Below are 15,085 nucleotides of genomic sequence, written 5' to 3'. Positions count from 1 at the left end.
CAGAAGAGAAACGCGCGATGGTACGATGCCGGCTGCGGAAATGCGTACATAACACAACTTATAATAAAAACTTAAAATTAAAACATTCGATAAGAAAATAGTTTGGCCCCGACATAGGCATTAATAGTAATTTGTTTATATAATTTAGAAAAATAATTTATATTTTTTTCATGACACGACATGACCTATGATTATAAAGAGTATTTCTAGCGCCCGTCTAGTTATAATTTTTTCATTGTAATACAAATACCATTAAGCAAACAAATTTTTAATATTTTCAAATAACTAACAGATAATCACGTATGTTACATAAGTAACGCGAACAAAATCAATTAATCGTACAAATTTATTATTAACTAAAATTTTAAAAAGGCAAGTATGAAATCTTTACGCTATCTGTGCAAATAAGATTTTCTTTAACACCATTGATCACAACCTTATCGTTAAAATCGATCAACGCATATAACGTGTTAACTACGTACGTAGGTATACATAGAAAACCAATGCAATGTTTAAGGTTTCAATTCTCGATTTCAAACGATAGCGCACCTAATTCCTACATCTAACTACACCAGTTCCGGTACTATAGCTGCCGTTCAAGCGTTTAATACATGAAGCTATACATGATTTGTACAAATACTATCAGACCAAACGTTAAATTACGGATTTTGTTACTTTGATCGGAGGTACTAATCTATAAAGCGGCCAAACTCAGTACCAACAACCGACTACGAACTCGTCAAGACAAAACGGCCAGAGGACATAGACAAGTCGTAACAAAGATATCAATAGCTAATCGATCGCTAACCAAACGCATAAGAAAAAACGAGACAATAATGTCAGTCTTGGTTTTTCTGATGCAGTCGACATGCTATTGATGAATTCATTTATTGCTTGTCTAGAGCCTATGGATCGCCAATAAGTGAGCGAGTTCGTTAGACGTAGAAGACGCGGTGTTCGTGAGTCGCTTGGGGTGCGTGTGGTGCAAGGTGGTGGTGGTGGTGGTGGTGATGGTGGGAGTGGTGAGGGTCGCACTCAGCGCGGCGCTCACGGCACCAGGTCGGGCAGGCGCCCGCGGCCCTAGGGGCGGCCGCCGCCCTCCGCCTGTACCACCTGCAGTTACAATCATACAAAAAAAATTAAATATACTAAATACACGACATATAGATTCAGCATTACATCAGTATTATTATTTACTATATCTTAATAGAATATAATATTATAAACGCGAAAGTTTGTGAGTAAGGATGTTTATTTGTTTGTGAGTATTGCTGTTTACTCTTTCACGCAACTACTGTACGGATTTTGATGAAACTTTACGATAATATAACTTATGCATCAGAATAACAGGCTATATTAAGCTTGGCTATATTTGTTATTGAAATTTAACGCAAATGAATCCGCGGCCACTGCTGGTAATTTAATAGTTAAAATATAATGGTAACATTGAAAATTATTTCCACTCAGCATAAATACTGTAGTACCAAGTTATACTACAGCGCTGATTTTCAGTGGGGCCACGAGACAGCATACATACAGATAACAGAGATAATAAAACATTACAATTAAGACCATTATAAAAATAGGTATGACTATAATGTATAAATAAGTGTAATTTTCATGAATGTATGTAGCAAATTATTGTGTATTATTTAAGTTACGTTCAAATTACACTGAAACTCATTTAAGAAATCATATAAAGAGTTATTTTATGTAATGGTGCAGTAATAATTTTACGCAAAAGTTTTTTTACTCAAACGTTATACATATAGTTTTGTCAGTTATTTTTATTTTGTTCTTTTTCAAAGTGGTGATTAGTTATAAGACTATAAGCTAATGTTTTAAGGACGCTGGATGGACAATAAGGTCAGCAACTCTACTGCCTTTTTACAATTAGATCTCTTCTTCCGTTTTTTGACCATGTGAGAAGGCTCCAATAATTAAGTTGCTTAATAGATTAAATTTTATACATGATTCTAAAATTGTTTTGAAGTTATACTGTGCATCATTATAAAATAAATGTTATTTCATGTTGAAAATTGTATTCTTCGCTCCATAAAATGAACAAGATGTTAGTTATATTAGGTATAATATCAAAAAATTACAATTCATATACATTATAAATATTCTAGGTATTATTGAGCTGTCCGAGTAGAAAAGTAACTAATCTTTATATCTAGCATCTCTAACGCTATATGAAACAAATGCATTGACTCACTTTTCGTTCCTTGTAGTACAGTTCCTCGCTCTCCTTGTCACACAGCAGTAGCACGACGGCGCCGAACAGGAAGATGGCGGCGCCCCAGCCAACACCGTACGCCCAGCCGAACTCCCAAACCGACCGGTTACCTACCAACACAACAATAATAACTACGACGACCTCGGTGATCTAGCCGTGTAGCAAACCTTTACTTCTGATAGTTGCCAGTTCGATTTCTCGATGAGTATGTATGTTTGTATCGATCTGAGAGTTTTCTATGTATATTGTGTATTTACAAAAAAAACAGTATGTATTTGTATCAGTTGTACCCATAACACAAACCCTAGTTAACTTGGAACTAGTTTAACTAAGGCGCTGTGATAATTATTCTGAGATATAAAACAATATTATTAAATTAAATTATTACATGAAATAAATAACTAGTATAATTTACACAGGACCATATAGTCCCAAACTAAACTGAACTTGTGCTATGAGGTATTAAACAACTGATAGATGATACATACTATAAAATTAATATACATAGTAAACCCCAGGCGAATACACAGCCATACTGATGAATACAAATGTTTGTATAGTGTGAGAAACCTGCTTAGGTGGTGCCAAACTGCCACTGAACACAGATAGTCCAGATAGTCAGCTGAAAACTTGTAATAATATAACGAATATTATTAAGTCTAGCGAAAATCGACTGCTGTTTAGTTCGATTGAGGAGCAAACGTGGGTTTAAAGTTATAACTTTAAAGTATAAACTTCATACCAGTTGTTGTTCAGGACATTACATACTTGTAAACAGATAACTACTATTGCTGTAGTGTATTGTAGCAGTGTAAATAAATGTATATACCAACCTAAATAAGAATAGAAATTAACTTTAAAGTAAACTTTAAGGTCTATTTTTATAAGAAAAATATTTTTGTAATCGACTGTGAGGGTCCTGTTCAAGTTTCATGATACCTTAAACATTATAGAAGTTTTTAACAGGGCATGAAATTGATCACACACATTGACCTGTTGCTGACTTGCAGGGCAATAGGCTGTGTCGGGATTAATAATTTTTTTTATATTCTATATAACCTACATTTATTAGCCTAAATTTGTATATCTATACAAATAATACAAAGAGGCAAATTTATGAGTCTGTATGTTTAGGATAATCTGATCCGATTTTGAAATTTCTTTTAATGTTGGATAGCCCTTTCATTGAGGAACCCTATATAACATTGCTACAATCAAGAGCTTATGAAAAATGTCGCAAAACCGAGGACGATGATGCAAAGAAGTTTCGCGAGTCAGTTAGCATATAAAATATATAGAAATTATTATTGATATCACATTTTATAGGATAAATTATTATTTGCGTAACGTAAACAGTGTCGAAAATCTTTGTTTTGCATACATTAAAAAAAATAAACTTACCCAAATTTAACTCGGCGGCAAAACATACTGGGTAGATTACTAGTGCTATTAAAATGCACATCACTGAAAAATAATAAACATTTTGTTAAAAACAGTTCTTAATGTTAATTATGTACCAAGTTCGACTCTTAGCTATATAGTTAAGAGTCTAATTTGGGATAATATATGCGGACGGACCAAAACTTTAAGACGGTGTCTACGGTGCAAGTGCACCAGTGGATTGTAAAATGGTGAAACGATGGTCTTAATAATATTATAAAAGCTAAAGTTTGTGAGTATGGATGGATGGATTGTTACTCTTTCACGCCAAAACTACTGAACGAATTTTGATGAAACTTTACAATAATATAGCACATATTATACATATGTGCTATATTATTGCTATATTACTGTAAAGTTTCAAATGTATATGAAATAACGAGCAGTACAAATAACATATAAGCTATATATAATTAAAAAAGATATTATGTAAACGGAGCGAAATATTATATAATAAATGTCACGTAAGTGTGATGTAGACAAAGTTGCGCGGGTCATGTAGTAGTGTTATACGCGATACTCACATGCAAGCGCCATGGCGAGCACCGCGAACCGATAGTACCGGAACTTGGTGCGGTGGTCGGCGGCGCGCAGGCCGAGTCCAGTCAGCAGCGCGCCGCACACATCTGCGGCCAGCGTCGCCACGCACAGCCCGGCCGCCGCTCTGATGACGCCACATCACAATTATTTATACTAAATTTTTTGGGCTGTTTTGTTTTGACCTGTAGCACTGCGACGTACATAGTTCTATTGTGCTCGCCCTTTTTGGAGTTCGGTACTAAGACCCGTTAAGGACAAGAATTGAAGGATGTTCTTAAGAACGATGATTTTTATCTCCTCTGTATAGAGTATAAACTTTCCAAAGCACAGCTTACTAAATAAGCAGCAAACAAGCGTATTATTATGGCCCATCTGATGGTTACCGTAACCTTTTGACGCCTGGAACACCAGGGGTGTCACGTGCGCATTATCGATACTTAGGAAATTTTAATACACCCTTCTTGAAAAACTCCATGCTGTGGTCTCTAGAGAAAACCTTGGCAAGTAGTTAATTCCACAATATAAGTGTACGCGGAAATAAGCTCCTCTGAAACCGCACTGCCCGGGCATCTAGTCAAACTATGTTTTCTTAATAGTTCAAACGTGTTTAAAAATTGATATATTAGATTATTAGAGTCATGCTCGTGATCACGCCCAGTGCAACCGAACCACTGCACTGATTGGAGAAATTCTTTCACTATTCGAAAAGATTTCATATTGATATAGGTCATAATTGTCATAAAATTCAAAAACATAATACTATACATTACATATAATAATCATCAATATTGTTGCTTAGTTTTTCAAATTATCGCTGAAGTTACTTACTTAATATACGGCGCCGGTCTCGCAGCATAACACCCAGGTTGTGCGGTAATATCGAAGGGTAAAGGCGTAGGCGCTTCGGGGTCTATACAGTGCATGAATAGCCCCTGCCGCCAGCCGGCAGCCATCAACCAGTCCGCGGAGGCCAGTCCCAGCACCATTAGAATTACAACCAACAAGCCGCATATCAGTGCAATCACCTGGAATAATAACATTTTTTATATTATTAAAATGCTCCCAATGTGGATTTTAAAATAATTTAAGACACGAACGATATCTATAGCACATGTTTTCTAGACTACAATTAGTAATTTCATAGTTCGTTATCCTCTTGTATCGTTAATGACATTTTGCTAGACATATTTAAATTTAGCTAACTATTTGAAGTTAAAGACGAAACTAAACGTTGTACTTTGTACAAATGTGTTTAAAGGGAGGTTAAAAACGGTGGAGAGATTCATTATAAATTTGGAGTTAAAACAGAACGGACAATTCGTAAACAATGGACTGTATATATAAGCTAACTTTGTATATTTAGTTGTCGTTACGATGAATCTATTAAGTTCAAACACAGTATACTATCGAAAGCAATAAATGTTACAGGAATGTGACAGTAATCTACTTCGCAAATTTTCTTGCAACTAATAAATTCAATCGAAACATTAACGTGATAGTCTAATGAATATAATTTAACAAATCTACGTAAATACTTTCAGTTACAGTTCATTTACCTACTAATGAAACAATCGATAATAAAAGTTCGACAAATAATCCTATCAGTTTAGTTATAATAAAATCAGTTTCTTTAAATAAGTATCTAATTGGTATATTGGCTTAGGTATAAGCAAGGTACAGATTGTGTGTTCTTCATAAATTATTTTACATTTCTACACTTTATTTAGATCGAAATAAATAAATTGTTTACATTTCTGTTCAATTGAACACGACGGCAACACTAGTACCAACAGAGTACAGGGAGGGAAAGAAAAGCGGCATACTGAGGCGTGTGTCTCGAGGAGAAACGCAAGGGGGGCGCGGTCATCGATCGCTTTGCCCGTCGGCTCTTGGGGGACGTAAGGCAATATCAGCTGTTCGGCGAGGCGGCGCGTCGCTCCGTCTCACGTCTGATTCGGACTACTGAATAGAATAAATAGACAGTACCTACAACTACAGAACATACATAGTTTTAATCTTAAAGAGAAAGAAAGAGATAGAGAGAGACCCTCTGGTATTGTAGTCTAGACTAAATATCCGCCGGTGGGCACTTTTACAGCGGTAGATTTTCTAAAAAGAACTTCACGTGGGTACCTCAGCCTCACCTATTATAAATTTCAGGCGCTTGGAGCCTTAATTTGTAAGCTGTATTTCGGTTATAGGGTGCAGATTAGACAGTAAAATTACCGAATAGGGCATGACATCTCAATCCTCTGGAATAGCAACGCACGAGTGGTGTCATGGGTGTCATATGCTAATGAGATGACCGTAGTACTGTTCACGTATATAGGCGACGATTACCGCTTACCACCAGGTGGTCGGTAAGGTTGTTTGCCATTCGCATTTAAATAAAAAAATAAAAGATTGGAGCATTATTAATATTCTACTTAACCAGTTGAGTTACCAATCAATGTTACACAATAAACCGGAAGTATTAACTACAAGAGGGACATCGTTCATTGAATTACGCACAATGCATTCACGTACCGAGCTATTTGGTGACCATTGGAAGGGGTCACTAACTTAGTCATGTATACCGTATAGGTACATAATACAAATAAATCCATAATATATCTCTATGTATCTCTATCATAATATATCTATATGATCTCTTTTGATTTCCTATCTAAAGAAATACCTAAGCTTCAGAGAGAACGTCAGAGAGATTCCACCCTAGATGCCGATATTATTAGGCTCTTTTTCTAAATATAAATTTTAAAATATATATATATATATATATATATATATATATATATATATATATATTGTACAATCGGCTATAACATAATATATATTAATTTACCATATTCTTTTGATTTACATTAGTTACTTCCTCAATTTATTTGTTTATGAATTGTCCCGAATAGATAAGCGAATATACACGAAGTATTACAATTTCCATACAACCTATATGTTATATTTCTTATAAGATACTTAAACACGCGCATATTCATCCACATAAAATTGTGCTGACGTCACATACCCTATATCGGCATAAGATTTTTGATGACTGGCAAATTTGGCTGGGCTACCTTTGTAGTAAAGGTTATACAAATAAGCGAATATGGTATCTGTGAAATATATATGTAGTTTTCGAGGACAGCCCGGTCTATCTTTGTTAGTTATCAATTTCTATTATTTACTTACATTCCTATGTAGGATTCGATACGAGTGGATAATCTAAAAAAATATAATAAAATACAAAAAAGTGTTGCATATATTGACAAACAACAAGTACATGTCTGTCGAATATCTATCTAGGGAATTATTTACAAAATTCACCGAGGTACGTATACGACCAGCTTAATTACAATATAATTTCGGTTTCCATATAAACCAATCAATTTGTGTTACTTGCTCTAAATGGGTGGGGTACATTTGTATTTGCTCATTCTATTGTAAAGTTTACTGTATTTTTTGGCGGGCAAGTATATAATTTGAATGCACTTAATTTAACGACCATTAAAAACTCCTTAAAACGTCTGTTAAAGCCTGAGAAATTTCAATAGCAAAAACGGCTAAATATTATTAATATTACATTTTACCGATTGATTTATTTTTTTACTACCCGTTACAAAATAATAGTCACTCATTAAATTCACTTAGTCACGAAACTTGCGTACTGTAAAATTTTATGGAAATACAAAGACATTTAATTACTTTTTTGAGTATTTTATTGCTCCCCGTGTCTGTAAGGACAACGTCATAAAAAATAAGAAACTTATAAAATCATATTTCTCCACCTGGGCTATCTGGTTGGCAGGCATCTCGTCGGGTTCTGTAGCGAATTGCGGCGGAGGTGGCAACACAGGTGGAGGGAGGGCGCGCGGGTTTGAGCGGTGCCCGCCCGGGCCAGCGCCCGCGCGCCCCTGCATGCGCTTGCTACCGAACCGCCACCACACCACGCACGTCACCACTGCACTATATACCCACAACTACCCAAAGCATCACACGACCAATTACACGATGTAAAGGTCGATCCCACTAATTCACTCACTCGATGGTCCGGGCACTTAGAGGAACCTTCGGGGGTTATTGATTCGATTAGGTCCCATAAAAATTCAATTTTATTTATTTTATATTTGTGAACAATTCAGTAAACGCTTTACAATTCTGAGTATTTTTGAGTTGCGCTAAATAAAGGCAATCTGAATAACTACAGTGAAGTAAAGAAAAGAACTTATTGGAGTATTAAGAAATATTATAAATAAACGATTGTTAAAAATATGTTTAATATTCCGAAAACTAATTCACGTAAGATAAGCAACTATTTCTCGAAAACGAAACAGAACGAATTGGCTTATTTGTGATATGAGGTCAATAAAGAATAAACCCTAATAAAGTTATATTGCGCGTTATTCTGTTTCAAGGAAAAGAGCATTTTTTTAACTTTATAAAGATAAACGTAAAGTACTGTCTGTCCTCGAATTTTTGTGATTTGACTACCATTGTACCTAGTACATAAGTGTAAATTCAAGTGATATTAGTTTGAGATACCCGTCTATGCTATCAAACAAAGCAAATGGAATAATGTTGGTACGTTAGTAAAATTACTTAATATATAATCAAAGCCAAATGGCTTTGATTATATATTAAACAAGTGGAAGAAATTGTTCAAATACAGGCACAATTATTGCTACCCCTTTCCTGTAGTTTCTGTATTTGGGTCAGACAGAGCAAAATAATTGTACGCTATGGGGGAGAGACTGGCTCCGAATGAGGTCGCCCGCTGGCGTCACTACGGCGTTGGACAAAAATTAGGTGTGTTCCATATAGGCATAGATACCTAGGTATTACATACACACACAGTAATAATACACTCACTAGCTACTAGCAACAATATTGTAGGTCAGAATTTCCAGTAATATATTACGTGAATCAAAAACTTTGAACCTATTTATTGGTAATATTGCGCGAACGAAGGAGACGAAGACACACACTTCTTTAGTTTACATAGAGACTGAATGCAAAAACCTATTTTTTTTAAATTATGCATTAAAAATAAACGCATGTACACTCTTTTGTTTATTATCTGTGCGACTGCCAGTGCCTGCAATTATAGGAGTACAGTCTTTGACAATAAAACCTTAATAATGTTCAAACTTATAATTGAAATTAATTATGTTTGAACCACTAGGCGCCCACCAGTTATATTAATACCTAACAGCAAAATGGTTTAATAATTATACTCTAAAATTTACGACTCTTTTTTACCTTTCAATTTCATTAAGCAGGTGTTATTTATCAGTATCAAAGGCAAAAAGCTACGATAGTATAACACACATAAGGTGATCAAATTGACCTCAGTAATGAATACAGAGATATTTTAGGCGTCACATTGTATTCTGTTATGTTTAAAGTGCCTTTCATGTCTAAAGGCGACGGCTATTTACCACTTTCCATCAGTAGGGCAGTGAGTTTATTTGGGATTTTAAGAATGTCATGTACTTCATTATCATATTAAATCATTATTCACCTTTAAAAAACTATAGGTACAAGAATTATCTATGTACTATTTAACCTATAAATCTTACGGCAAAGTAGTTGTATATATATGTTTAATGTTTATATTTATTAATGTTATTTTATTCTATTTTGTTATTTCTAGTATATGTAATTGGTTTGTATTTATTAGTTGTAATTTTTAATTATTATCATTAATATTTTAAATAGTGCCGTCTCTCTCCCCCCCTTTTATATATATATTTTGGTGCCACTGAAAACCAGCTGTATGTTCACCTAGGACATACATTAAAGCTGAGTGGAGCCATTTCAGTGCATTTTTTGATGTAAAAAATGATTATTTTATGTTTATTTTTAATTATGGTAAATTAAGTTTAATTATATGTACATTTTATTTGCTCTTTTTTTTTCGTTTGTTGTTTATATTGTATTTTTTACATTGCACTGAATAAAATATTTTTCTTTCTTTCTTTCTTTCTACTTAGCTATTTTTACTCATACTCAATAAGAAACAACTACTATTCAACATTGTTTTAACTCTATTTATTTCATTTTTTACTAAGGCTTTCTAATTAATTTTTTTTGTGGTTCTCAGCCTACGGGACTCTAAATAATAAATGCAAATGCACAAAAGATTAATTTCATCAAAAACATCTTATTATTTTGTTACAATAAAGAGTATAATTCATACCTTAAGCGATTAACCCGATTTCTATGCATTGTTTATTAAATGACGGCTGTTTATTCATAACAACGAACAGTACTTGCACAAATAAACCGTCGCTCGAGAATAGTACGCTAAGAAACAGAAACGAATAAAAAGAACAATACACCAAGAATAACAAAACATACGCCAACGGTTTACAGTATATTGTTTTAATGTTAACAAGTGGTGCAATCACCGGAAGAAACATATACACGAAGATACACAAATAAGATGGGTAATCGTTGAAACGGAAGTACCTATCTTCAACGTCATTATGAGCGAGAGTAATGCGTCACACGTGAACTTACCCACTAAGCTTATAAATAGACGTATTTCCATACGAAACTTACAATCAAACTAATCATATATACATATATACCTATAGGTATTGTATAGCCTATCAATTAAATATGAAAGACTGTATTTTCCTATTTATGATTGCATTTGTAGAGTAAAAGAAACATAGGATGCAAAATGGTCCGGCCTAAAGGTAAAAAAAGCCTACATTTAAATCTTTACTTTTTATATATATACTGGATTTCAGTGAGGGTTTTCTAGGAGTGCTTTACACGTAAAACTAATGTTCATCTATCTGCAATTGCTATATTAGCTGTAATTACTCCCACGGGAATGCCCGGCATATAATCAGCAAATAAATGAATTTAAAACGATAGCTTCGATTAGATATTATATCCACAGAAAAAGAATCGTAGCTATTTATATTGTTCTCTGGTTATATCTACGTTTTATACTGTTATATTGTATAATAATGCAAAGATATACAACATAATATTTTTTGCGCATTTATATTATATATACAATGTGATTTATACTTTTTTATATATTTTGAAATAAAATAAGTATATATTCAACGTCGCTTCACATATTTCAAACATAATAATCTGTTCTTATTTTTCTTTCACTAAACAATACATCGTGAATATACCCAGTAAAACTAAATTTCGCTGACCAATTCAATCCTTTAGTAATAACTTGTATATATACTATATTATGTGGTCACTATTTCCATTAAAAATAGCATAATTATAGAAAATAATTTAATTTTTTCTTCTTCAATTTTTATACTTGATGTGATAAAATATCTTTGTCATATATTTATTTTCAATTAATCAATTATGAATCTGAACACATTTTTTACGAAATAACATAACTCTGTATATGTAATATAACAGTAAATCATGCATCAAATTATTTCTACAAAAACTATAATATTTTTCGCCCTAATTTTTTTGGAGTCGTTTGTGTGAATTGCGCATTGGGTCGCGCCGGTTTTGTGCTTCCACAAAAAAATCACCTTAACCAGTATTGTACTTCATTAACACTTTTTCAATGCAGAAAAGTTTGGAAAAATCTTTATCACAAATGTCAGGAATGTTTTGAAAAAGGAATATGAAAGGGATATTAGTAATTGAAAAGGTTGTGATAGGATGGATACACGCGAAGGGCGGGTGGGCCTAAGTAAGCTAGGGCGGTCGGACCGGGCGATACGGCGCCTGACGCGGGACTGCCGCCCGCCCTGCGGGACTCGCCCGCCTCGCATCTGCCGCCCTCCCTCGCGCCAACAAAACACAGATTACAGAGACACATTTAATAGCCAAACGCTACTTAAACTTCGATCGTACTACAAAACAAACACGAAAATGCTTAGCGTTCCAAATTTACACTTTTATGTACTTTTCCATTTATTTTTATCCAACAAAACAATAGCAATATTAAAATTTTTAGTTAAATTGATCAATCTAGGTCTTCTGGCATGTTACACCTGTGTAATCTGTAGGCGAGGTGGATGCGGCGGGCGTCGCGACGGTCGGCGTGGATGTTGTCTACACCAGCCGCCTATAGCCCGAAGACGTTGCGAACAGCTCGCCTTTGAAGGCATAGAACACCATCTTCGAGATTCCCTAGCTCCGAAAGTTGTAGTCATTCTATTTCCTGGTTTGGACACGTCATAAACTATCTTTGGACTTTCTACAGTCTCTGTACCCGGTGTAATACGATATTTGGCGCTTGATATGGCTTTCTTGAATTCATTGAGAGCACGCATTGCCGCATTATCTTCTTTATCTATAGATGTTTCCCTAGGAACTGCTGTGAGTCGGGTTGGAGGCAGCGGACCAACTGGAACATCATTTTGACGACGTGTAAGCCGCTTCAACCTATTGAGTATAGTCTCAGGAGGATCTGTATTTGTTCCAACAGTGCATAAACTAGGTCTGTTGTGCTCATTTTCAATGGTCATAGTTGTGGGAATGTACGTTTGGGATGGTAATGTAGCTGCTCGCCTAGGGACGGGTTCATCTTGCAAATATGTGATATGTAAAGTGCTAATGCTGAGTGGCTGCTGAGGCGCAGGCCAGAGTTCTCTCGTGGGTGATACGGGAGACGGTCGCTCCCCTAGCATGCGACGGGCAAACTCGCCTGGTTGCCACAGATAGCTCGCTGTCAAGTTCCCGTGTGTTTGCATCTCGACACAAGTTTATACTAACGCAAGAACCATTATTACTAATCCAATACTTGGCTTGTGCACTTAAGGGTATTCACCGATGTCTAGTAAAGCCTGTTAAAATGAGATCAGGGCTATTGAATATATATAAAAACATGGGAAGTAATCCATAACGTTATTTTTCAGAACTACCTAACATAATAAAACTAAAAAAATAAATTATATGTACAGTTTATCGACCTCGCTCACGATTTTATCTAGACATCTAACATTCGAAACATTAGAAATTTCGAATAGTAGTAAGAATAATGAAAATAGAAAATATTATTTTAATATAATACTACAAGTTTAAATGCCGCACAATTGGCTTTTTTATTAGGAACTCCAAAAATGGCTGTTTGGAGCTTATTTTTAGTTTGTTAACAATTATATGTTGCTCTATTTTGCACATTTATGAGTCCCTCATTTGGAATGTTGTGCATATTTTGTAAACCATTATTGTACTGCAAATATTTTTAATATATAATTAATATAAGTCTAACTCACCTTCAGTGGTCTGGTTATAGTAACTGTCTCGATCATAGTAGTGGATGCCATTTTCTAAAATTAATTGTTTCCTGAAATCAAAATATTATTTTGAAAGGTAAAGATAAAGTAATAAAAACAGGTTACAAAAAAGATTCTGCGAAAATATCATCGTAATTTTTATATGAAATATTAAAAAATATGGTTTGGGCTTGTTTTATGAAATTATTGCATATATAAAAAACATAAAGATATAACTTAAGTCAAAGAAATTATATATGCTAACTCAATGCTTACAACATTGAGTTCATTGAGTATCACTAGATCACTAGATCTGATTAAAGTGAACAAAGAATAATAATAATTAACAATTTATCACATTCTTTGGGATACCTGTTTTTATTTTAGATACATATACAACAAGGGCAACTGAATTATTAACTTTTATTCCTTAAATTTTACAACAATGTTTATTATTTACACTGAGAATCTGTAAATTGCTATGAACCCATAGTTATAACATGATACTGATCAAAGGCTTTTTCAGACCATCATTTCACACAATTCCTTTTGTTGCTATAAATTATTCTAATTGCAGCAGAATAATTATCTGCTGAGTTTTTTCTCCAAATAACAAATTATTATATTTTAATTATGTGAATTTTGTGCTAACATAATTGATATATAAATTAGCAGAAAAATATTCCGACACTAAATAAATTACAATGCACATGAGTATCAGTAAATTTGTATGTGTTCAGGTATATGTCAGATATCATTTTAACTATTTTAGTGCTAAACAATTTTAGCTATGTAGTGCAAATGTAGCATTCAAATAGTTAAATAATACTAACATAAGAATAAATAACTGCTATTCTGTGATAAATTCTGTATTATATTGATTATTATCTAGTAATTTTATTACCAAGTACAGAGGCCTAGTTATGTTATTGATCATTTTCAATTATAGCATATCAAATTTCATGATTTTTGCAATTATCTATATACCTATTGTGAGCAGCAGATGCAAACTAAATAGTACTGTTTCAAACTGTTACATAAATTGTAGGTAATGTTGTTACTTAATTAAGCAGTTTTATGCCTCACTATATAGGCTATAATTGGAATAATTAGATAGAATAAGTATTCCATTATCAATTCAGTAGCTCAAATGAAATATAAACTGGCACCACATATAGCTTCAAGTAGAGTTTTTGTATGTGTTAATATATTTTATGAACAAACATTTGTATATTTCTATAACACTTGTTTTTACAGCAAACATCATAATTTGTAAAATCATATATGTTCACAAATTTCATGCACAAAGTCCAGTATTGAATAAGTAACATAAGGGCACATTTGGTTCCAATATATTGAAAGATTTTCAAATATCCTCTTAAACCCTTGAAGCTGTCTGGTACCGAGCTTATATTGTACGCCTTCCATGTACATATATCGTCACAAATGAATCAGAGCAATTCAACATATCTACTACTTCGGGTGTACAAAACCTTGAATTTCTCAATTAGTGCGGTAATGTAAATGACAAATATCAAAACATACCTCTTATTGTATTGAATGTTTATAAAATGATATGTAAATTTCACTTCAACACAACTTACACAACACAAAATGTGTCTTTAATTTTAGCGATTTATAAATAATG

At 33.8% G+C, this 15,085-nt stretch overlaps 1 protein-coding gene across 6 annotated transcripts; it reads right to left on the bottom strand.

The window, feature by feature from the left end:
• Nucleotides 1-495: 495 nt before the first annotated feature.
• LOC131847143 (transmembrane protein 47) lies at nt 496-13,514 on the bottom strand. 6 transcript variants are annotated; one of them, XM_059196625.1, is made up of 7 exons: nt 11,743-11,937; nt 8,002-8,281; nt 5,048-5,244; nt 4,204-4,343; nt 3,641-3,703; nt 2,219-2,349; nt 496-1,113 (listed from the first exon to the last, which is right to left on the bottom strand). In XM_059196625.1, the coding sequence occupies exons 2-7, from the start codon at nt 8,131-8,133 to the stop codon at nt 1,081-1,083; spliced, it is 696 nt and encodes a 231-aa protein (XP_059052608.1). In that variant the 5' UTR covers nt 8,134-8,281; nt 11,743-11,937; the 3' UTR covers nt 496-1,080. The 6 variants fall into 6 exon arrangements, with proteins under 6 accessions (XP_059052608.1, XP_059052625.1, XP_059052641.1 ...); XM_059196642.1 differs by lacking the exons at nt 8,002-8,281; nt 11,743-11,937 and adding an exon at nt 13,438-13,514; XM_059196658.1 differs by lacking the exons at nt 8,002-8,281; nt 11,743-11,937 and adding an exon at nt 10,413-10,595.
• Between the last annotated feature and the right edge of the window lie 1,571 nt (nt 13,515-15,085).

The sequence above is a fragment of the Achroia grisella genome, unplaced genomic scaffold, assembly GCF_030625045.1.
Source record: "Achroia grisella isolate CSIRO2021 unplaced genomic scaffold, CSIRO_AGI_Agris_v1 utg109, whole genome shotgun sequence".
NCBI lineage: Eukaryota > Metazoa > Arthropoda > Insecta > Lepidoptera > Pyralidae > Achroia > Achroia grisella.
This window is presented reverse-complemented; position numbering and strand designations above follow the sequence as displayed.

Coding starts and splice junctions, on each gene's coding strand:
- LOC131847143 (XM_059196617.1), bottom strand. CDS start 12,912: ATGCAAACACACGGGAACTTGACAGCGAGCTATCTGTGGCAACCAGGC.